This window comes from Ischnura elegans, chromosome 11 (genome assembly GCF_921293095.1).
Source record: "Ischnura elegans chromosome 11, ioIscEleg1.1, whole genome shotgun sequence".
NCBI lineage: Eukaryota > Metazoa > Arthropoda > Insecta > Odonata > Coenagrionidae > Ischnura > Ischnura elegans.
The window spans coordinates 13830063-13855444 of record NC_060256.1 but is presented as its reverse complement, the minus strand read 5'-3'; the positions used below and the strand labels follow the sequence as shown (position 1 = coordinate 13855444).

Below are 25382 nucleotides of genomic sequence, written 5' to 3'. Positions count from 1 at the left end.
AGCAATTTTTAAGCAAAATTTTATTGTTAAAGATGTAAACTGTATACAGTTTTGGTATCTTATGTTCACTAACTTTGTCGTTATTAACGCTAGAAATCGGTTTAAAATTCCAATATGCTTGGGTACTTCTTCTAGAAAAGTAAATTATTGAAAATCAAATGCAATACTATTTGGTTGAAAAAAACACTGGTAACGCTATAAGTTGACCATGGACTCGAGCTAAGATAGGGTTAGAGGATCTAGTCGAGTGGCTTGGGTTATGGCCGGGTACTTCATTGAGTTTAGGTCCTAAAATAGAGGGACAAAAATTCGAGGGTAACTCTACCCCAAAAGAGAGCTCCGTATAGAGAGGTTTAAAATATTCTCATGCTACTCGTAGCACAGAAAACGTTTTCCAACAGTAGGCGGCCACAGGATGGTTAGGCCTAGTGCTTGCATCTATTCCATCATTGAGTTGATCTTGACATCACAAGGCACTTCGATTTTACTTGGGCTATGTTTCATGGGAGATCACGCATCCATTAATTTCACAGAATAAACTCTATCATTGAATATGAATGTTATTACAATCGGTGGATTTTTACTTTTTTTGAAAGGTCAGCAAACAATCCTGTCAATTATTTCTTTTGTCCTAGAAATTAATTTGGACCAGAAACTTGAATTTAAAAAAAATGGACAGGAAAGGGCTAATTGCTGCTGCACTTTCGTCCTTGTATAGTAATTATAAGAATATATAAGAAATGAGATTGTAACTCTGGTGGTTCAAAAACTGGTGAATGATAAAGCCCTAACGTATTCTAATTTCCAACCCTTCCCCAACCCCACCACAGTGACAATATTGTGACATATGTCTCTCTCTCCCACTACCCGGCTTAACCAGCATATAGCCACTGTATTAGTTAACTTTAGAGTCAGTCCTCATAATGCTGCAGTGCAGGGAAACATATTTCCTCAGAACTTCTCACACATATATTTAGGCATAAGTGAAATATTTTTTCTCTCACATAGAAAATAATGATATTGATAAATTTCTCTCTCTAAAAATCGAACTTCTCACACATATATTTAGGCATAAGTGAAATATTTTTTCTCTCACATAGAAAATAATGATATTGATAAATTTCTCTCTCTAAAAATCGAACTTCTCACACATATATTTAGGCATAAGTGAAATATTTTTTCTCTCACATAGAAAATAATGATATTGATAAATTTCTCTCCCTAAAAATCTCATCAGAACAGAACTCAGTCACAGTTACCTTTTTCAACGAATTTACTGCAAGGTTGTCCCTCAAACTCTGTCGATTTGAAATCATGGCTGCAGCCAACCATAGGGGCGGATCCAGGATTTCTTTCTGGGGGGGCACAAGCAAGGCCGTATCCAGGATTTTGTTCTGGGGGGGGGGGCACAAGGATACCCCGTACAAAATGAACGCAATGGTAATGGGACCATAACAAGAATCTTGCATATTTTTAAGGGTCTGGGGGGTGGAAGTGCCCCCCCCCCCCCCTAGGTCTGCCTATGCAGCCAACCCCTCATCTTGAACTAGGATTTATAATAATCTCATTATCATATCCCGCCTTGTATATGTTTAAATGAAATTAAAAAAATAAGAAATATACTATAAATCACTATACATAGATATGTAATAAAATATTTTAGCACAATTTTGAGAAAATTAAAATTTATCAATGTTAATTTGAAAATGAGGAAAATATAAAATTTACCCGTATACTTATTAGCCTTCGTAATAGATCTATAACGAATACGTGTTCAGGTTTTTACAAGTAATTACATCAAGTTTATTTCGTGAGGGTAATGAGGCCGTGCACTCATTCATTGGTATTCACTAACATTTCAACTGAAAACATCTCAATCTGAGATTGCTAATAATTACCATGACTAGAGAACCTCGAGCACTTACGCCTCTACTTGAAATCAAACCGTTTTATATCAGGGCTGTATGTATGGTTTATTCAAAGATTGTAATATTAAGATGGTACGAAAGAAATAGTCTTAAGATTGAGAGAATTTTTTATCTCCCGCCTGAAATTTCAGCCAATGAGAACTAACATGATTAGAATCAACAAGAAATACTGCACTCTGGTAGGATGTTTCGAAAGCTCAAGGGATATATGTATGGTGGCAGTATTTATTCTGTCTTTCGTAATGGGAAAAATACGTCTTAATTTTAAGAATTTATAAAGTCTAACCATAGAATTGAAACTTCAGAACAGCTAAGACTGTCAGCAATATACCTTACCCAGTTTCTTTCAGTACATACATGAATTAAATACTAATTGAAGTCCTAAAACGGTATGTATAGATGGTGTCATTTCCCCTACGTATTCCTTGAATTTCCTCAGAAATATTTGTTAAAACTAGAGAGCGATCCTCCCCCAAGTCCTTAAAGGTTAAAGTAATGTGTCGTTTTTAAATAATGTGTGAGTACTGTCCGTTAGCCATGCTTCGGTGTTTAACCTTCAATTCAATATTACCCATGTTACCCATCAACCTTCACTTGTAATCAGTTCGATGCGGATGAGAATGTATGGATTGATTGTTTTAGTGTAAATGTCAAGTAATTGCCTTACCATATTGAGTTCAGTTACTTCATAGCACGAAGATTGCGGGCAGAGTGTATGTGCGATGGTCTTTCGTTATTTCGATGTTGTTCAGTATGTCTTGGAGTTTAATATTTTTCCCTTTCGTCTTGCTAATGTGATTATTTCTAATGGATAGTGCTCTGTAATTGGCTAAAATTTTGTTGTTATTTACTCCTGCAGTGGGTTAACTCTCATTTGAATTGAAGTTTTGCCGTCATTTCTTCTACGCAGGTATTTTTTTGTCATCTATGTGGTTAAATACTAAGCAAGCAAATCACAGCGGCAGATTAAACCTGCCTGTTCTGATTTTCCCCGTCAACTAAGTGCCTGAGTGTGACTTGTCTTCGCTAGGTAATAATCCAAGCCTTAAACAATAGTCATGCCTCTGTTTGGGAAGTCTCAGAAAAGTCCAGCTGAAGTTGTTAAAGCTCTCAAGGAAGCTGTCAATGCTCTTGAGAGGGGAGACAAGAAGGCAGAAAAGGTTAGTGATACTGCTCCTAACTTAAGGTGATGTAAGCTAACTTGAAGTCATGAGTCTCCTAATTACTCATTTCACTTCGTATTTGTTTACCTGCTAAGTGAGAAGTTTTGATTTTTAGGCTCAAGAGGATGTCAGTAAAAACCTTCTATTGATAAAAAATATGTTGTATGGTACATCGGATGCGGAGCCGCAGACTGATATTATTGTTGCCCAGCTGGCACAGGAGTTGTACAATAGCAACCTTCTCCTTCTCCTAATTCAGAATCTTAATAGAATAGACTTCGAGGTAAGATCTGCTGTACATTAGGTAATGAAACGGTAATTATTTTGGTATTGTAGACTGTAGACGACGATAGACTTAAAACTCGATGTGAGTGATTTGGTTGATGCATGTGCGATAACGAATAAACAGCATCGTGGATATGCCACATTTGTGTATATTGACGTTAATTGTTATTTAACGGACTCAGTCAAGAATTTGTGATGGATGCAATTTTTCCTGCCCCACAAGTATTTTTCACTGAGTTTCAACGGTTGACATTTAGAATGCACTAGCCAGTACTTTGTTATGTTAATTAAGCTGATGAATCTGTAAGTCTGCCATTGAATCATCTGGAGTTAACTTTTAAGAGGTGAATTTACATTTGGTAAACATTTGTCATAATCAGGTGAAATTGGTATAGTATTGGTGTACATGCAACGTATTGCATTACTTGGTGTGTTTCATGAAGTTGTGATAACATTTGCTTTAAAGATCGTGTAATTTCTGCTGGTGTTGTCTAGGAATGTAGGAAAAATTGTTGCATAGAGTCAGATGTAAATTGAAAGTGATTGGCTGACAGCTCGTGGATAATTGTTTAAGAATTACATGAACTGCATAAGTAGCCTCGTAGCTACTCTTATAGACTTAGTAATTCTAGATTATATATATATATATTTTTAAATCTGGCATTTCTTATGTATTATGGCTGTAAAATTGAGTCCAGTTGTAGATGAATCTTTAGTTTTTTTAGTGGCAATTTATCCCACTTATTTAACCCTCTTAGTGCTATCCTTCTTCTTGGGGTTACTGGCGAGAAATGCAGAGGGTATTTTCATAAAGTGTAGCAACTAGGGAAAAAACAATACAAAGCTATTTTATAACATATCCATAAGCGGTTTTTTTTTTCAATATTGAGGTTAAACTGGTCAATATTGACAAAATATTTTTACGTTTACTGAAATTAAATATGTATATCAATTCAATATGTTATAGAAAATTAAATAATGTATTACATGAGAGCCGATATGCCTGCCGCACTAAAAGGGTTAAAGCTTCTCAAAATACTATATTTTGGTGGTTAGTAATGGCTCCTTTGAGTATGTATGTATTAAAGCCCTCATTCAACATGTTGCAGTTAGTGGCATTACGACATTGAAATTTCAAACCTAACAATACTCTAATGGGATAAATTTGATGCGAGACTGGTGGAATGATGTTATTGTCCCTGTAATTTCACTAAAAAAGAAAATTGATGCACATGGCTGATTATAGACATGTTTCTAGTGTAAGTGAATAACATTCAACCCCTCTGCCCCTCAAAAATAGCCTGAGAGGTAGTAAGATTGGTACTGACCTCTGATCTGAGCGATTAGGCACTCCTTTTGCTTGACACCCTATGTGGCCGTGTACTTTACTTACTGCTAAACTGGCCCTGGATGCACCTCACTCTGATCCTGAATATGCCGTTAAGATATACAATCTCACTAGCGACTGATGTGACGTATTTATCAACTGGCTAGGAATAATAGTGCATGCATAAATAGCTACATTATTCAAAATCATTGTGATTTTTACTATCTGAATATGTTAGCATGAATGAATTATTAATTATAAAATAAATAATTAATATGAATTCATAGTAATAATGTAGAAATTTACTTCGTTCATGTTTTTGAGACAACTATTGTGATTTATTTTTCATTAGTTAGTATATTTCCAGACCTCTTATTAAATGAATATACTCTCAACTTCCTTCAATCCCTCAGTGTTAGTTTCATATGGCACAGATATTTATTTTATCGATTCACATTGGTTTCACTGAAGGGAACTTCATTTACTGAGTGACCACTGCGATCTGAAGACAGTGATCTTGTCCCAACATTTACATATGAGGGTGTATTTCTGATAGTGAGGACATAGTGGTTACACTCCTCTTGTTCCTCTCTGCAAATGTTATTGTGGACTATAAAGAATATGAAGGAATTAAAACACCAGAAGAGGGCCTTCTGTCAGATTGGATGTAAGATATGGGAGATTTGGATAGTGTTTGGAAGTGCTGTGAGAAATAATCAATTGGACTGGGAGGAAAAATACCTGGCCTGGAGTGTGGTGGCAGAGAAAATTCCTCACTTTGTGAAAGAAGCTATCAAGCTAGCTGGAATTCCTCTTTGAAACTACGCATATCACTATGACAAATCTGAACAGCCAATTAGCTATTGAGAAAGGCAAGTTGTACCCTAATTCTATGATTGTTTACTTAACTACTAGCCAGTGCAGCAATGTTTTCTTGGCATGTTAGTTGAACAGTTGGAAAAAATTTTGCAGGAGCTGCTTGGTAATGATAAGGGGCAGCATAGGGGAGTACTATGGGATTGTATTTTAGGAGGAAAATTATTATTCGACTTTCACAATTCTAAGAAAAAAGTCGGAAGAAGATAGACAATCAGCATGTACTCTTTCCCGACGAAATATGTGTAATAATATCCAGTCTTGGCTTCGGCATTAGTGATTGAAAATGGACCAGATCAAAACTTACTGGAGGACATATGAAGGAAAAAATAAAATTTTTAATAAAGGCCTACAAACCCAGATTATTTCTGTTTGCTGACTCTTTTGCGGACTTTATATAGTGTAATTAACCTCAAATTGTGTCCTTTGTATCAAGGCACAAACAAAATGGTGATGCCATTGCATGCTATCATACTTGCTCTATTTCATCATATGATGAATGCTTTTAAAACATAGGAAGCTCAACAATGTAGCTTGATGGAACAAAGGCAGCCAGAGACTCACATTTTAATATCTATGTAGAACATAACTGGATTTTACCGGAAATTGGGGAATATTGGAATGAATAAACATTTTTGTAGCCCTATTTAGAGACGTGTATCTTTGTTAAAATTTTATTCATTTATGTATGAAAACAAGTATAAAATCATTTGAAATAAGTGAATTAGAAATTGAGGGACCAAGTGATCACCAGCTATTAGCAGAAAGATAAGTTTATTCAGCCAGCATGTCACTGAGTTTTAATAATAATAATGATAATAAATTTATCAAATAGGCATAAACCCTACATCAAAAGAATTACATTCTCCCATTAAACAAAGTACATATGATCTATTCAACATTATATACATTGTTAAGGTATAAATAGTTACATATTAATCGCAAACCTCCCAAAAGTGGTTAAAGAAATAGTAAATAAATCGTAATGAATACAGTGCTCATTGAAGTCCATCATTGCTCCGTAAATAAAAGAGGTTTCTCATATAATTTGATGAGAGTTGTGGTACATGGAATGGGTTAGTATTTCTTGTGTTAACCTGGGGCACCTTGATAGTAATGAGAGAAAGGAGGTCTGGGGACTTTTATGATTTTGCATTATTCCAAATTAAAATGAAATTCCTATGTTTTCTGTGACTAGAAGGAGGGAGTGGATTGGAGGATTGGCTTCAGATATGGCTTGTGAAAGTCATTGTGTTAAAAATGTAGAGAGTCTATACCATTGTTTACAGTAATAGATCTTAAGTTAATCATGATTGGCAAGAACTAGTTTTGCCATTCTGATTGAAAGAGAATTATTTCAAATATCTATTTAAGCATTTTTTTATTATGGTAAAGAGTCTCATAAATTAATGATGATCAATATCAATTCTTGGTTCTTGTGAAGTTTTGATTTATCTGATATTATTTAATTAGATTGAAATTGAAGTTTATCAATAAGCAGTCTTGTGGCTTTGCAGTTTAGGCAGTCGGTCGATCTTTGGCACTAGAATAGTGATTAGCAAAATAGAGAAAGCCTCTTTCTATTTATTAAATTATATTATTTATATGAAAATGTGATTGTTGACGGGAGCTATTAGTAGGGGGATCAGGTTATTGTGGTGGCCATATTGTTGGTATCTTAAGGTCATGGGTTCATACTCTAGAGGTATGATAGCCCCATGCTTGCTACAAGTACAGTAAATTGTATGTTAAGTCATGATGTCTTTAGTGCATATCATTAAGAGCAGGTTAATGTCGATATCTGGTTTCTTTCTGCCCTCCCCGTACTATGCTAAGGTAATCAAATTATTGGAGTAGCTGCTTCACCTCAGAATATACTCATTTTTTTAAATGTTTCTACCATAGAGTTATTAAATAATTTTGCTAATCACTTTCTTTCTGTTACGCTCATCACATGCGAACAGACAACTCAAAATGTTATTTCTTTGGTATTCAAATGAAAAACGAGAGAATGTGTTACTGTATATTTTTGCACAAGGTCAGATAAAAATTATTCACCATTAATCCATTATTTGTGCTCTTTTTATGATTAATTTTACTCCATTTATTAACATAATCACATGTAATAACACTAGAGCAGCACTGAATTTCATGTTTAGGGGTTTTCAGTAATTATAGGTTAAAATATATCTTGTTTTTCTCTTTTTGTTCAATCGTGTTATCTTCGTTACATTAAACTGTGATAATGTTTATGTTTAATGTAAATGTTTAAGTTTATTGATTCAGTTCTTTTGTTTTTACAGGGAAAAAAAGATGTTGCCCAAGTTTTTAATAACATATTACGCAGACAAATAGGAACACGTTCACCCACAGTGGAATATATTTGTACAAAACCAGAAATACTATTCACTTTAATGAGAGGGTTAGTATTTTATAACCTTGTACTTTTAACTTATGATTTATAGATTGGATGTAATGTTTTTGTCTAGAAATGTACATTACTACATTTTAATATTCCTGCTAATGGTATATAATGTTATGAGCTTGGAATATATTATCATCATCATGTCATCAGTGTGAGATCAGTTTGATGCCACTTAACACTCAGTTCTCTTATTTGCTCACCTTTTCCTATTTATGTATGTCTTCACCTTTATATTATGACATGGCTTTCTTTATTTACTGCTCCTCCTGTCCACTTAAGCATTAATGATTGTGCTCGTCAGACCATCATGTCTCATAGTGTGGTGGTTCAGTTGTCCAATGCTCTTCTTCGAGTGTTCCAAAGAAGAGCATCGAACTCTTCCTGGCAAATTTACTTTCTCCTTTCTTTTTTCTCCCACTCTTCCTAGCAAATCTTCATTATTCACACAAAGAATTCCTTTGTTCGTAATCATTCTTCTCCACCACTGAACTTAAAATGAATCAACTCTTGAGTTATCTACTGCTGTCAGCGTCTACGCCTCACTGTCATGAAGAAACATACCTCCTGATAACATGTTTCCTGTTCTAATTAGGTGAATGTAAAATATGAGTGATTGCCTTTGGCATTGCATGCCATACATTTTCACTGACTTCATGATGAGAGTACATATTAAATTTTTTTCTCTGACTTCATTTGAAAGAAAACAGAGTTTTTGGTTGATTGGTTTTTAAATAAAGAGTGGGCTATGACAAGTTGCTGCATTTTTGCAATTGAGAATTTAGAATAGGCTGGAGTTATTACGATTCATATTGGATGTATTCAGCTGCTTTTTCCTCTGTAATCTGTCAGTCATTACATTATGATCTCTTTGTGTTTGAGCACAGAATGCGAAGATGGGAGCTCATTTGCACCTCATCCTCTGTAATAGGCATTTTTCGTTGGTTACTAAAATGCTGACGAATGAGTGCCCAGACCATGTTTTGCTTATGGTGCTCTTATGCTTCACTGTTTATTTTAATTGTGAGAAAGGGTGAGCATTTAGTGCAACTGAATGCACCACGGAACCATTCATGGCAACTCAAAAAAATTTAAAATATGTGCTAATCAACGTAGTTGAACAAATGAGTTTCTATTTATTTGCTATACTGTGACCCTCGGTGGTAATTATTTTGATTCATGCATGTAAATTGATTGTTTATATGAACTAGGAAAAATTTAGTCATTTTTAGTGTTGCTGTTGTATAAGCGATTGCTCATTTCACTTTCTTTGAGGTTATTTTAAGAGATTCATACGTTTCCAAGAAAACTTGAAATGTGTCTTTGAATGTTTAGTAATAATATTATTATTTATATGAGTTAGGTCTCATAGGGACAGGATTCTTTGACTCTCTGACAACTCTGACAATGAAGCTTTTTCTTTTATCTCTTGCCCTTTTCCTATCAGTGGATATATGTGAGGTGTATCCTTTTATTTAAAATCCTCTTTCTTTGCTGTTGGGTTGGCGTGGGAATGAATTTAAAATCAATAGTGGAAATAAATGTCATTTTTGGGTTAAAACTTTGCTCTCTTTACATTGATGGCTTTATATTATATTTTAGTCTTAATTTGAATCAACAGTTCATACCATGTAGCTTTGCTGTTACATATAGAGTAATGACTATTCTAATAGTACCTGAATAACTTCCTGGATAGGTTTCAAATATTTAGGCATACCTAAAACATCTCAACCCTAGTTACTCTGAAACTCCTTCATGTACGTTCCCGTTTTAACGTCTACTTTCACATGGTACCTAATTAATGAATTCTTGGGTTACATCACCTTTTGTGTTTTTAGTTGCCCTAGAAGCTTCAAATTTCTTTAATCTCATGTAGGATGCCTATATTTTTCAGGCATGGCTCATTTAGGTGCCCTAATGAGCTACATGCCAAGTTTGAAATGAAACTGTGGGAGCTGTCTTATCCCTTTTTTCAATTTCTTGGGCTATTCTCTGTATTCCAAGACTGCCATAATTTGAATCTCGGGCACATGAACTTTATTCATTCATAGTATTGCGGTCTTAAGAGTGGTATATGTACTGCATGCCTCCTTTGTCCCCTATCCCAATCTCTGTTCTTTTCCCTCCCCGAGGCTCCTCCTTCCCCTATCCTTCTTCACTTGCCCTAGTTATTGTCCCTAGGTCTTCCTGTGCACACTTTTCCATCAGTTTTTCCTTCCATTTTGTTTTGTGGGCAACTCCTGTCTCTCATTTCTGGGATAATAAACTGTTAGGGTTCCCACTCAACCGTGAAAACCTTAAAACCGTGAATAAGCTGTGAATTTTGTCAGCTGTAAAAAAACCCGGGAAAAGCCGTGAATTTTGTCAATGAACCTTAAAAATCCCTCAAATTTGATTGTAGAACTACGATTGACAGATCAAAAGAAATATCGATGTTTCGATCATTATTCAAGGCCGAGTTACGTGCGGACGCTGTCCACCCATTTATGTATCTGCACACGTAAATTCGAAGCGCAGTAATGACTGTGTGTGTCGTGACAATGCATTGACCTTAAGCTTGTAATCGGAAGAGCGGTAACCAAAGTGTTCATTAACCCTGGCAAAAAATCAGACACTTGTTCACTTCCCTGGTCCCTCCATTTTCCCACTCACAACCCTTTGCCGGCCCTGAATTTTGCCAACGACAGGTGACGTCATTGGAGGTAACACTTTCAGTGCTGCGTTTGCATTCACAGCGTCTGTCGCTTTTATTTTTCTTTTTTTCTTTTAGTTAACGTGCGGCCTGTGATTGTTACGTGATCAATATTTATGTCAAAAACGGCTTTTCAACAGACCATACATTTGACGACATTTAAACTGCGAAAACGTGGAAAAAAACCCTGAATTTTATAGTTTAGTTACAGTGGAAACCCTGACTGTATTCTTCTTTGACGAATAGTAATGCAAGGTTTTCAGCTAGGATAAATAATTTACAAAAAGTATGTCCACTGGTGCACTTGGTTTATCCGATGGACTGAACGAGTGTTATAGTACACTCAAAGCTCTTCCAAGTTAATTCCTTCCATAATCCGTGATCCATCCCACTCCTATTTAATAAATTGTATACTTCTCTATATTTCGGTCTGTGGCATTCCCTTGTCTTTACATAGTCAATCCACATCTAAGGGTTTATACCAGTCCGAAGTTATGGAAAATAAAAATCAGGTCTGAAAGTCATGGGAAATATGAGGGATATTAAGTAATGGCATGGGAAAAACTCCCGAGGTGCCGAAAAAAGATGAAAATCACTGTTGAATGCTGGTTGGGTTGCTTAGGTCAAGCAGGCAGATGGGTGTTTAGTTTTCTTCCTGGCTGGGCAGCACAGGGTTGCGGTGACTTGGTACTACTATAGGTTATTTGCAGTCCTCAACTTTTTTCACAACATAACTTGATGCATTTTCAATTAAATTCCTATGTATGACTACATTGCCGTTAATATAATCTACGGAAAATCATGTGGCTTATCTTCTCCATAGGAAAATCTTTCCTTTCTGTGGAAGCATTAATTTATGGCTTCTCTAGCAGTGGCCTATGATGTCCTAATGACAGCGTGGTGTTTCCCTACCAACCCTATCCTCACCCAAGAGGCGTCGGGGGGGTCCTTCCTTTTTTCCCTTCCCCTCAACCCCCTCCCGAGGAAGACTGGGTGATTAAGTTCATGGCACTTGGTTCCCAGCCATCGTGGTTGTAACCTCTAGCGGCCCACCCAGGTCCTCCATCCGATGCCAGTAGTATAAAGTCAGGGAAATTTTAAGAAATAGCACCAGAAATCAGGAATTTGAATATGGGAAATGGAAATGAATCTTACGTTTGTCTTCTTATTTCTGGCTGCTTCAATTTTTTACCCTCTGTGTTTACCAATCACTTGTTTCTTAACTCTGTTTACCTTACGTACTCATCCCTGTCCATGGCTATTTATTATATGCTTGAAGTCTTTCTCCTATTACAAAAAGGTCCATGTTTCTGGTTAAATGAGTTGGCATTCAGAATATGTATCAACCTCTACTCTTTTATGTAGTCTAATTGTTCAGGGAGCTTGATCTCTTGAGGGAAAATTCTCTCCTTTCATTGCCATTATTAAGACTTATTTATTTGTGTCTTGTCCCATCCTTACTTTTTACCAGCTTAAACTACCTGTGTTTTTTGAGTGATCATTTCGGCTTACGAACCAAGTAATCTGGTTCTACCTTAAGATTCCTCAAGTATTAGGATTCATCCCAATTCTTTCATAATATTTCTACATGAGTGGATGCACACCTCCCTCTAGGTCTTTTATTTTTTTCTTTTTTTGGTTGCTTATTCCTTGTTTAAATCTGATGATTACATAAATATCATCTTGACAATTTCAGGGGACATAGGGTGGAATCTTTCTCACCATTTACCTGTTTCAAAAGTATAAAAATATTGAATATGCAAAAATACTGAGGTAAAATTATCAATTTAAAAAAAAATTTCAATTTCAAATTTTGAGGGCTGTTGATAAGGGTCTATTTTATATAGCCTGGAAAATTTCAAGATGATAGCATGGATCCCTGTGTTTCAAATATGTATAGTATATTAGTACTATTGTCAAATAAGTTTGTCTATCACATTTATTCATATAGGTATGAGCATCAAGAAATCGCTCTTAATTGTGGAACCATGCTCCGTGAATGTGCTCGTTACGAAGCCTTGGCAAAAATAATGCTTTATTCAGATGACTTTTTCAACTTTTTCCGATATGTTGAAGTGTCAACTTTTGACATTGCATCAGATGCCTTCTCAACTTTCAAGGTAAGTTTTGTGTTGTAGGCAAATTTGCCCCTTCTCATTACAATCATAGCAAATTTTTGAATTTTATTAATAATAATAATAAGTTTATTTCACCATTGGCAGTACATACATCTTCATGGCTAAAGTCAAAGAAAGGATAAATTATAACCTGACAACTGAGCATTATCAAGTTCTCAATTATTCAAAATAATGTGAAATTAAATGGATTGATTGGAATGCGTATTGAATGAGCGTGTCTTTTGTTGCCTATCGTAATGGGCCGATTCCAATTTTTTATCATTTTAATTAAATTGCTATTGATTCCAACTTAATACACCCATGTCTCGTATAGCGCAAGGGATGCGTTCCTTGGGGTCTTTGCGCTATACGAATTTGCGTTATACGAGAGCGTTTTAACATTGGGAAGATAGGGATGCGTTCCTGGTAGCATAGGTCTTGGGTATAGAATTTCCTCTAAAACATCTATATTCCCATAAAAAGCCTTAGAAAACATTATTTATATAAATGTTTACAGTTTAAAACATCTTTAAAGATAGTATGCACGCATTCAAAGACTTTTATTCACGTTAAAAAAAAATTCTTACGTGCTTTTGAAATTCCCTCCTGTCGTGCGGGTAGGCTAACATCTGCTATCTCAGGGGATCATAATGCGTTGCCGGCAGTTGACGATTTTTCAAACTAGTCTAAAAACAACTATTATGTCACTCAGGCCCTTTTGTCGCTCATCAAAATGACAGGAAAATGCTACTTTGAATGTCATTTCATAGCTAGCGGAGTTTATGAATGATAAATCATTTTAATTTGAAGTCCTCCGAGTCATTAGCAGCTACGTGAAACTGCCTTTAAATGCCTTGAAACCTGACCTAGTCTGCGCTGTCTCCTTCCCTGAAAATGAATGAACGAGATTGCATTCTTTTCCAAAACAATATCGTCTCGTCAACACTAAAAACTGGTTGAGGGGGAAAGGAGCCACTTTCAATCACAGCTTGAAGTTCATCAGAAAATGTTGCGGTGACTGCGCTATCAACACTTGCAGATTCACCTGATATCGCCGCACTGAAAATACCTGCTTGCCGTTTAAATTCTGGAACCAACCGGAGCTTTCACTAAATGCCTCGGAGCGATTACCACTCTCGTCTTTTGTATTGATTCACTATGAACTTTCTGTATGTGTAGACCGCTTGGTTGAAGTTGGTGCGGCTGAGGTCACTGATGTTTTAACTTCGTCTTTAGTCAGAATAAGGCAACGTGCGTTTAAACTTCCGCGCAATATCGCTTTGACGTTCTCCATTTTCAAAGCAATTGACCTCTTTCAATTCCTCTTCTAGGTTTATAGTTTTTCTTGATAAATTCTTGATTTTTCTATACGCATTCCTATTTTTTGGCATATTCTCTTGGTTTTTACTCTGTATGGCTCTATCTAAATCACCTTCCACTGCTGAACTGTATTCCTGAGAAGCAGAAGGCCTACGACTGCGGGGGGGAACGAAGCCATTGTGTTTGAGACTCTATAGCGGACCCTTTTATGTGTTGATGCTATTCATGCTCAACTCCGCCACCGCTCCATTTCTCCCTCGTGAATACCGATGACCTTGAAGGCTTTAGCGTAGACCCTCTACCTGGAAGTCAATTGCCCGATAACCTATGATGCCAAAAATACGTCTCAAACCGTATTGCTGAAAAAAAATCATTTCCACCAGCCCCACGCTTAATTAACTATCTAAATTATTTATTATCATTCTGTTAAGGAGACGAGATAAATTACTTCGGTAGGCCGGCTATCTGGACCCAATGACGAGTAATACTTTTGGCCATTGCACAGCAATGGATTTCGATTAATATGTAAACAAAAAAGAAGATTTGAGGCAAGCAATAATATTAATATGCGTAAAATGATAGAAATTTCGTGTGTACCTAGCGCAAGTTCACGTTTTATCACGAGAGCGTTTAAGATTTTTGATTAGGCTACACTGCGTTGCTATGTTTCCCCGAGGAACGAATTTGCGCTTTATCGAAATTGCACTAATCGAAATTGCGCTATACGAGACATGGGTGTACATACACACATTTTATTCTCAGGATAAATATTTACTAATAGAGAAACAGACTGTGAAATCATCTTATTTGCACTAATATTATTTTAGTTTAATTTTGTTAGTTTATTTTAATGTAATTAGTTTAGTTTAATCATGTTATAATTATAATATCGTTCATGTTGGTTTAATCGTTTTCAATTTATTTTTACCTCATACATTAATAGATATCATTTTATGACTGATAAAGTTTAACCGATTGCATGGGATTCAAATAACATGCTTTTCATGTTTCTATTTTCTTAATTAGAATTAATTTGGCATTGTGTAAGATTACTTACTGAATTGTAGTTTTCAGGTATCTTTTCTCATCTGATAATGAGTATTTCTGTATACCAATGTCGGCACTTAAAAAAATGAACTTTTCGTTTTCATGTCAATCAGGTGGCATTGGCAAAGGGTTTTAATTCAGTATTTATCATGATAATGATGAGGGGTTTTTCATTTTCAAGTTTCCACTGCAAAGCCTTATGAACGCTACCTTTTCTTTATTACAGGAACTCTTGACCCGCCATAAAATTTTGTGTGCTGAATTCTTGGAAGTCAACTATGATAAAGTATTCTCCCATTACCAACGACTTCTCAATTCAGAAAACTATGTGACGCGAAGGCAGAGCCTGAAACTTCTTGGTGAACTCCTACTGGACAGGCACAATTTTACAGTAATGTTTCTTCTCCAATGCATTCATCAAGTTTTAAGTTTTTGTATTAATATCCAGCTAAAAATTAAATTTATGTTCAGCTCTCCATCCACTTGTAAGGAGGATGAAGCTTCCTTTTGGTTATACTTTCGAGGACTATTGTAAGAATTTTCCATTCATTCCCGTAGCCCATTCATTAATAGCGGGTTAAGATTTTTACAGTAAGGGTTATTAATGCACATATTGAAATACAGGTAATTGATATTTATTTAAATAAGTATTTTCATTTCTCTAGTTTCATTTTGAGTGTGCTCATGTGAGAATAAGTATATTTATTTTACGGCAAGACCCATTGTGAGATTACTGAGGAACTGTCAATAGCCATATGATTTAAGTACTAAAAATTACTTTAATTTTGAAGCACTCATATTGACAGTACTCTTCATTATAAGTGCCTCTGTCAGTTGTGAACATTCAATATTGATGCTCAGGGTTGCAATCTTGAATAACAATACATTTTAGATCTCATTATTATCAGCTGTTAATTTTATGAAATATTATATTATGATCCATCATTGCTGTCTTGCTTCAAACATATGCTGCTCTGTTGATAGCAGTGCATTACTTTTTCAAATACTCTAACATATTCTTGTACATAGTCCTATTATTTCATTGCAAAATGCAAATTGAGTTTGCATTCACCTCCATTTGTGAATTATGGTATGGCACTTCTGAAATTTTGTAATAATTGGAATCCAGCTCAAGAAAACGTTTTCAGTATTTTTTGATTATGAACACAGTGAATTTACTTGGAATCACAATTTGGATTAATCAAAAAGGGAAATTGATATTTCTTTTGACAAAAGTGATGGCGAAAGTGCCAAATTACTGTTATCATAAAGCTCATATACTCCTTGACGTTTTTAACCTTTGCTACTATCATGGTGTACAGTAAACTCCAGATTACCTGGGCTAATGATGGGGAGATGCGGCACAAATAATCAGAAAACGTGGATAATCCACACTATTTTATTTTTAATTATGTTTTAAAATTATGTAAATCAAGGAATGTACTATTATTTCAAACCATATGCCAGGGTATTATTTATTGCAAAGTTAAGTTTTAGGAAGGGAATTTTGCTGACAGTAATAATTCTTGTGTATCCTTGCATTGCAATAAGGTAGTCCTGGTGATTTTTGCCCCTGATTTAATTCTTTATCGAGATCATGAAAAATATGGAAGGAAGAGTAAATTCGTGCTCAAATATTTGGCAACACAGCTAATCTGTGCATGGATAATAAGGTGTTCACTGTACCTACAATTCCTTTTTACTCATTTCCACCTTGACACTGGAAAAAGTAATGTACGGTGCAAGGAAGTATAATATATTTTCTATGGTGTTATTGTGGTAGCTAACGAGTCTAATTCCCCTGTTATTATTTTCTGGTCTCTCCTAAAATCAATATTAATTTTTCCAGGTGATGACTCGGTATATATCCAATCCAGATAATCTGAAACTGATGATGAATATGCTGAAGGAGAAATCTCGAAATATTCAGTTTGAAGCCTTCCATGTTTTTAAGGTACTGTTAAATCGGAAATTGTGAAAATGTTTGAATGCACGGTTGTCATCTAAAAAATATAATGAAATTAATCCATTTTTACTGAATCACCCGGTCAAATTCTTCTAATTATTTTTTTATGAGAAATATATAATCAAAATAAGAGAGTACATTTGTGAAAATATGCATAGTTAATATTATGGCTAAAGCATTTCCTAGAAGCACAAAGAGACAAGTATTCCATCATTTTTGTAAAACAAACTGATATCAAATAGGAATGAGTTCTATATAGAAATATCCCTTCATGAATATTTAGGAAAGAGGCGTGAAATGAATGTTATGTATTAGTTTCTCCTTTACTTAAACTGATATTCCTTCTTACTGGTGATTCCCATTCTCCATATTGATTGCTTTGGGACTAACTGTAGTCTCAGGCATCTTGAAATACATATGTTGCCAACAGTGCTTTTAAGTTTCCTATAAGTCTTTTTATAATGAAATAACCGAGTTTTCATATACGACAATTTTTTTTGTGATAAGTCCATTATGAAAAAGCTCTGCTCTCGGACATGCATTTATAAAAGTCTGTTCTTCTTTGATATGGACTTTCATGTAAATACACAAAATTCTGGAATAAATAGCTTGTAAAGTGGAGCATCAAAAATGGCTCTTATCTTTTTTGTAAAAATCCAGGTAAAATATTGCTTATGCTACAATGACTTCCTGATGATGTTAAGAAAACAAAGAAAAACTTTTCTTTTATTTCTATTTTATTTTATAACATCAGATTGGTTAGTTACCGAGATGCAGCACTTCAAACTCGGTTATCTCCACTTTTTATAGGCATGGTAACTGCTGATTTATTTAAGCATCATTGCCTTCAATGAATACAATATCCTTTGCCTGCAATTTAATTTTGTATCAACTGTATGTTGGACAAAGATACAAAGTAGGATGAGCATTAATATATGATTAATTACTCTTTTTTATTATGATTAAAAAAGTCATTTGCTACATAGGGTTAGTATAAAATTTGTGATATGATCAGTCTATTGCAATAGTTCATAATTTTTGCTTATTTCAACTCAGAGAAGATTAACTCGTCACACCAGAAATTCTCACTATAACAATATGTGGAAATTTTTTACAATCAACAAGAAATCATGTTGTGAAATAAGGGAAATTTATCTGGAAATATTGAGTTATGAGAGCTGAAATCCTTCGACTGTTCTCGTCTTTAGTGCATAAAAATTCCTGCAAGGTAATATTAAAACAACTATGTATGGGCAGCATAAATGCACTAAATCACATTACAGTACTCGTGATAGCATATAACAGCTATGCATTCTTAGCATTGGCATTGTAAGTCCATAAGATGTCTCGTTTTGTATCCTGGTGACAAATTCAAAAAACCTACTTCTCCCAACCTTCCCTAAATTCTTCAGGACAATGTGTCATGTGTTATCACCCCTGTCTTTGCTTTCATATCGTGAAGGGGACTCTCTTTATTCAAATGCCTAGAGTCCGAGGTCTAAAATAATCCTCGTCCATTTCACCCACATCCTCTATGATCAATCTTGAATGCGTATTCCTTAGTCATACTTTTCCCTCCCTTTCACCTTTCTCCTATTCTGAATGCTTTTTCTCTTTGTCAACATCCTACCATTCTCACTCCTAATTATTGATATTTCTTGTCATCTTTGCTGCTGGATAGCAATATTATTTTGACTTGCAGCAAGCCTGCCTCTTCCTCCTTTCGAAAATTTGCTGCTTTGCTACTCTGCTTTCTCAACCAGACCTCTCTTTCCTTCTTCATTTCCCACGGTAATCCAATGTTTATTTACTAATTATGTATATCCTCTTGTCTTTCTTGTGTCTTTTTCTTCCACTTGATTATTTCCACCTTTTCGCAGTCTTTCCCTCTGATATCTAATGATTCTTTCATACTGTTTTGCATACATTCAGTCAAATCATCTGCCTCTTCTAGTAATTCTACTTCAGTCTTCTCACACCACAGTCTCCATGGTTATACTCTCCCCTAAACTATTCTCTGTTGGTGACTGTTTTTTCCTTTTTTTGGTCCCTTAAAGAACTTCGGATTACATTTCCTATACCTTCTGTCTTGAATAACTCAGTATAATCTGGTATTGCATCTCATTAGTACATGGCGTTGGTCCAAAACCCCATCGCCTCTATTTCAAACTATTCCTGAACTTCAGTCAAACAATTATGAATTCTGTCTCATATCCTCATAGTTTCCCCTGGTCTCTTTGCATTGTACCTACTCCTGTAATGATTGCTAAAAGAATGCATGCATATCCTATTTCTCAATTTCATCTCTATCCATAGCTGCCTACTGTCTACTGCTCTCAGATGTATCATGAGTAGTTGCTATGCCTGTTGCCTCCAAAGACCCCTCTCCCCCTGCTCCCTACAGCTGCAGGCTTGCTTCCTGATTCATTGTAAAGAAACACTTTTGAAACACGATTGATGAGTTATTGAGGGTTTGCATCTCTCTTACCCATTTCTGTACTTTCTTTTCACTCACTTCCTGGAGTTATCCCTTGATGAGGCTGAAGTTAAAGACTTTATGTTGTATTCCTTAGTCTTTCTAGTATTTGCTATACTTATGGGATACCAATGAAGGGTCCACTCCATACTGTTATGATTTAGTGTAAATTATGAACTTATTAAATTCTTTTTATTTTTCTGATAAATCCGTCCTTGAAAGTCAAAACTCTGACTACTCTAAATGTATTGTAATTTCATCAAACTCTTCCTAAGTATGGTTCGATAATAAAATTAACAATATGTATAAATGTGCTGAAAGTGACTGCCAACCCCGAAGAAGTAAGGAAGTCGAATAGGAAAGGGATATAACTAATATATATTTCCAACTGGGTCACTGATGATATGGCTGCCGATGTCAGGGCTGATAATGGGAACAGACTAAGTTTCTCAAATGTCAGCAGCCATGTCATCAGTGACCCAGTGGGAAACACTGGTAGCCATTCAAGGTGCTATAAACTTGGAAAATGCCAGAGCGAACGAAACTGAGAGAAGAAGAAACTGGTATGTTGGACCCACTGAGAAAAGAGAATGTAATGGAGTATGTAAGTCTGGCAAGGATTGGGTTGGTAAGGTGGCTAGAGTCGGTGTTCCCACCCAACCGTGAATAAGCCGTGAATTTCGTCTACCGTGAAAAAACCTGGAAATAGCCGTGAATTTCATCTGTAAACCTTATAATCCTCTCAAAATTGATTGTAGAACTACTATTGACCGTTCACGAGAAAAACTGATATGTCGATCATGTTTCAAGGCCGAGTCACTTGCAGACACTGTCCACGCATTTGTCTGCGCTCGTATATTCGAGGCGCAATTATTGGTCCGTGTGCCATGACGAGACACAGATCTTGAGCCTGTGATTGGAAGACCAGCAACCAAAGTGCTCATTAATCCTGGCGAGAAATCAGACACCTCTCTTCACTCCCCTGCCACCCTCCATTTTCCCACTCACAACATTTAGCCGGCTCTAAATTTTGCTAACGATAGGTGACGTCGTAAGAGATAGCACATTCATTGCTGCGTTTGCATTGTGGGCGTTGATCGCGTTTGTTAAATTTTTAGTAAACGTGCAGCAGGTGATTTTTACGTGATCAACATTTATTCCTAGAATAAAAAAATGGACCATGAAAACCTGTAAAAAACAATGAATTTTATAATTCAGTTAGAGTTGGAACCCTGAGAGTGTTGGCCTCATTTCTGGATGAGTGCGTTATGAGCGGAAGGCACTTCAAGTAATAATAATAGTTTTATTAGCCAAGAGAACCAATACAGATTAGTAAATGGTATAGGCTTCGTCAATACAATACACTGATGAATAACATGGGATGATATATCAGGTAACATTCACATAAAAAAGTATACATTTGGAAAGTTACATTTGTCACAGCATAAAATTTTAAGTACAAGCACTGCTCATAGAATACGTTTACAAATGTTTTCTTTACAATAGTTCATATATTCATCAACACTATACAAGGTATTTTTAATTAGGTATCTTTTGAGATTCACTTTAAAGAGTTCAATTGATGATAAATTTCTTAACTGTTCAGGTAGAAGGTTATAAAGTTTTGTTCCCTTATGGAGAGGACCATCACTACTCCTTTTTGTCTTTCTAGGAAGAACATGCAGGTAGTCTTTTGTTCTTGTCATATGCGAATGGTAGTCAGCATTTTTTGGGAGAAAATGTACACGCTTTTTTATGAATACCATTAAATTCAGAATGTAGAGGGATGTTACAGTCAATATTTTATGTGTTTCAAAGTGAGGCCGACAAGATTCTTTATATTGTAAATTTAACATAATTCTTAAGGCTTTCTTTTGTAGAATAAATATCTCGTTGCTATTGCAACTGTCACCCCAGAAAATAATACCGTAAGAAATTAAGGATTGAAAGTTAGCATAGTACACATGTTTTAAGACACTCAAAGAGACACTTGAACGTAAGTGACGCAGTTGATAAATAGTACGTGACAATTTGGAGGTTAAGGTTTCGATATGTGTACACCACTTCAAGGATTTTACAGCACTCTGTCCCTGGGATATTATGTTAAGCTGTGATCTTCTTGGTGCCTTCCCTCAAGAGGAGAGTATTGCTGATGCCAGGTTCCTCTCCACTCTTCCCTCTCTAATATTCCCACACCATTACCTCAGCTGTCAGTTACCTCCTCAAAATACCACACCATACTTATTAGAATCAATTTAAAATGTTATGCCCCATCTGCCTGTGCAGTTAGGGAACTCTTCTGTTAAGTGTGGCTGCTGGGTGTGTCAGGAAGAGCTAGTATGTCATATTTCATTACTTAAAATTGGCTGTGAAGTTCAAATAATTATTATATTTTAAATGGAAAGCTAAACCAATGATTATGAATTTGTTGAGATTTTTTAATATTGTCCGCCAAAATAAATGTATATTTAGGTTGCTGAAACTGAATTTCAAAATCTATGCTCAGATAGGAAGTTTTTTAAGCATCAAAAGTTTTCACATCTATGAAATTCACTGATGGAATACACCGTATGACCAGTTACTGGACCAGTTGAACAGTGTTCAATGAGTGGTAATTCGCCATCATCAGATTATATGTTGAAGTCTTGCCTTAATATTAATTCAATCTGTGGATGTGCTAAGTTTTTTCTTACACCTGTTAATATGAAATTCCGCTAAGTGAGACCTGAAGCAGTTTTTTTTTGTCAAATGTAATGCGTGTATTTGTCTGATGTTATGCTGTGTGTTCTCGAGGTTAAACTTTCCTTCATTTAAAATTATAAGTGCATTAAATGAGGAGGGTCATAATTTCTCATCAACCTTAAATATTACAGGTCTTTGTTGCAAACCCCAACAAACCAAAGCCAATTCTGGACATCTTATTGAGAAATCAAGAGAAGCTGGTTGACTTCCTCACACGATTCCACACAGAGAGGTCTGAAGATGAGCAGTTTAATGATGAAAAGGCTTACCTCATCAAGCAGATAAAAGAACTAAAACCTGCTGCGGAACACTAACCTGTATAGAAGTGTATAAGAGTGACCTGTCAGTCAAGAAGAGGGACAGCTGTATTCTGTCATAGCCCATATCATGCGCACATCTGGCTGCCTGCAATTCCTACATTCCACCTGTTACCCAGTTATGATGGCAAAAGAAAATTTCTCCACTCATTTGTTATCTTTGGTGTCAAACCAATATCTTATGACAAATAATGTGGTTGTAAAGCATCTGTAGTTAGCCCATCACTTTTCCTAAGCACCGTTTTTTTTTTACACCTGTCCATCTGCTTTGGTTGACTTTGGTTTTTCTTCCCTTGCCCTTGCTACTTCTAAAGTAAATTTGCAAAGTGTCCATAAATATTGGGTAGGAAATCTTGGATCCTTTGAATCCTAAGGGACAGTGGGTGTGATAGCATTTTATCATCGTGAGTGAAAAAGAAATTTTTGCCTTTTAGTGTGCAAGCCTTTGAGCAGCAAATTTTCAATGGAGTAAATTTCAAGTCAAAATCCTCTGCTGTCATGTTAAAAATTCCAAGACAGCACCAGTGATTGATGAAGCAAATCAAAATGAAGTATTATGCCAAAGTCATTGGTGGGGTGCCGGGTTGAGTTTTCCCTAGGTGCTAAACTATCTGGCTGAAGCCCTTAAAAACACCAGATGGATGATTAGTTCCTTTTTAAGGACCTCCTGCCTACTGCTAGTTGACTATAATATAAGATGTTTATTTTTAATCTTCCATTATGGTAGAGTAAAGGCATTTGAGAATTTATAAACTTAGTTGTCAGGCAAGTCTTTGTTTTGTTTGTTTCTAGTATATTTTTATTCTCAGATGAGACTTGTTTGTGCTACAGATGCTAGGACTCTGCCAGTATTCCCTTACAATGCTTTTCTCCTAGTAAGTTTTAAATCATGGGAAACAGCTGCTGTGGAGCATTGAAGAGAGTGATCAAGTGATGTGAGACTTGGATTTATTTTCTTGGCCTCTGTCAGTGACACATTCTATTGTGTGCGTGAGAACATGTGGATAAAGAGTGAAATAAATACCTCAGCAATGCTGGGTGAAGTATTGATTTAGCTGCCACTCAACACAGCTTATTAGTGGCTACTGGAATACCTGTTCATAATATTGTTTGCCCATTACTGAAAGAAAACATGTTGGGTATAGTTGAATCACACTGCTAAAGATAATAAGATTATATAATGTCAATATTTTGTGTAAATTGAAATTAAAATTGCTCTCAACTGCAGCTAATCAACACATTTGAATGAGAGTGAAGTGAGCGTAAAGAGAAAGAGGGAGAGAAAAATGTTTGAGGGATTAACATCCCTGCATAGAGGAGTCATTAGTCATAGATTCTTCAAGAAGTATTTGACTTTTCCTCCTCTTTCTATTCAGCCCTCTCTTGCAATGCTGTCATTGCTGTATGGCTGTGTGTATGCTTCCTTAAGATAGTATACCCTTCTTTCAGTGGCATTATCTTAAGGCATGTGACTTTTTTCACATGCACTATTAATCACTGTTAAGTTATAGCTTGGTATATTGTGTTTTTGGGTTGTCAAATGGCTTTTAATGTAAATAGAGTTATTTTAAACTTTGATTGTAATGTATATTTGATCTTCTTTGCCTGAGGTACAGTCTGCACTTTTATCACTTCATTTGACTAAATTATAATCTGAAGCACTGAACTAAATGTGGCTACCTGGTATTTGGATTATTGGTCATTATTTTAGTAGTTCATCATATTGTTAATTTTCATCAGTTAAAAGTCATTTATGGTATTTTCAGGTCTATGATGAATACTTGTTTCTTCAAGTGATGAAATGATAACCAATAACCTAATAAATAATCTAGCAAAGAATTATTAATTTCTATGGATGATTACACATTGCCGCATATGCAACCTCAGCATGATGGTAAGGGAAAGTAGAGGATGTATATATATATGGAACATATCCTGAACATATTCTCAGGACACGTTCCATATATGGAACGTGTCCTGAGAATTCCATCTTCTGGCAAGGATTCTGAATGGAAAGTGTGGCAAGGTGGACCCAATCGAAAGTGAATATTAATGTATCATTTCGAATGCATGGAGCTGAGCCAGATGATGGTCATAGGTGGATGTCCTACTACCACTATTAAAATTGGAGAATTATGAAATCTTGACATTATTCATAGCCAGGGAAATGTATATTAATCTCTATTTTAGTGCATTTTATGTTGGGCGGTTTGAGAAGAAAAGGAAGCGACCATGATTCAAGTTGTGAGGATTTAGGGGGGTATCACAGGGACCTCCCCCAAATTTTACCTAATTTTTATTAGATCAGTAGTTTTTGTATTCTTGTGAAGGGAGTGTATAAGCAAATGAATGCTTCAAGTTCCTAATGGGAGATAAGTTTCAGTTCCATTCATCGTAGAGCATAGCAATCCCTACTATAAAAACCATGTCTCCCGGAGGATATTCCATACTCCCTGGACCATACGCACAGCTAGGAATTAAGGCTAGGGGTAGTTTTGGGAGCAACCGCTACTGGGAGTATAGAATGCAGGAGGTGCAGGTGCCCTACCCCAGAAAATATTTAAAATAAATGGTTCAAAGTGGTGAGTTTTTCGACTTTCTGAGGGATATTTTATTAGTACTTACACTATTCTACTAATAATATATATCCGTTAAGTGAAATGGATTAAATTTGAAAATTTATCTGATCTCTGGGGGGTTTATC

At 35.6% G+C, this 25382-nt stretch overlaps 1 protein-coding gene across 3 annotated transcripts; it reads left to right on the top strand.

Moving 5' to 3' along the window:
- Positions 1 to 2117: 2117 nt before the first annotated feature.
- LOC124167551 (protein Mo25) lies at positions 2118 to 24517 on the top strand. Of its 3 annotated transcripts, none has more exons than XM_046545510.1 (8): positions 2118 to 2317; positions 2839 to 3088; positions 3207 to 3374; positions 7883 to 8001; positions 12645 to 12813; positions 15404 to 15568; positions 17027 to 17131; positions 22493 to 24517. In XM_046545510.1, the coding sequence occupies exons 2-8, from the start codon at positions 2987 to 2989 to the stop codon at positions 22673 to 22675; spliced, it is 1011 nt and encodes a 336-aa protein (XP_046401466.1). In that variant the 5' UTR covers positions 2118 to 2317; positions 2839 to 2986; the 3' UTR covers positions 22676 to 24517. The 3 variants fall into 3 exon arrangements, with proteins under 3 accessions (XP_046401466.1, XP_046401467.1, XP_046401469.1); XM_046545511.1 differs by lacking the exon at positions 2118 to 2317 and adding an exon at positions 2488 to 2641; XM_046545513.1 differs by lacking the exon at positions 2118 to 2317 and adding an exon at positions 2657 to 2679.
- The last annotated feature ends 865 nt before the right edge of the window (positions 24518 to 25382 follow it).

Excerpts from the sequence above, each read along its gene's own strand:
- LOC124167551 (XM_046545510.1), top strand. The coding sequence starts at position 2,987 with ATGCCTCTGTTTGGGAAGTCTCAGAAAAGTCCAGCTGAAGTTGTTAAA. Across the intron at positions 3,089-3,206 it reads GAGACAAGAAGGCAGAAAAG|GCTCAAGAGGATGTCAGTAA; the intron begins GTTAGTGATACT and ends TTTGATTTTTAG. Across the intron at positions 12,814-15,403 it reads ATGCCTTCTCAACTTTCAAG|GAACTCTTGACCCGCCATAA; the intron begins GTAAGTTTTGTG and ends TCTTTATTACAG.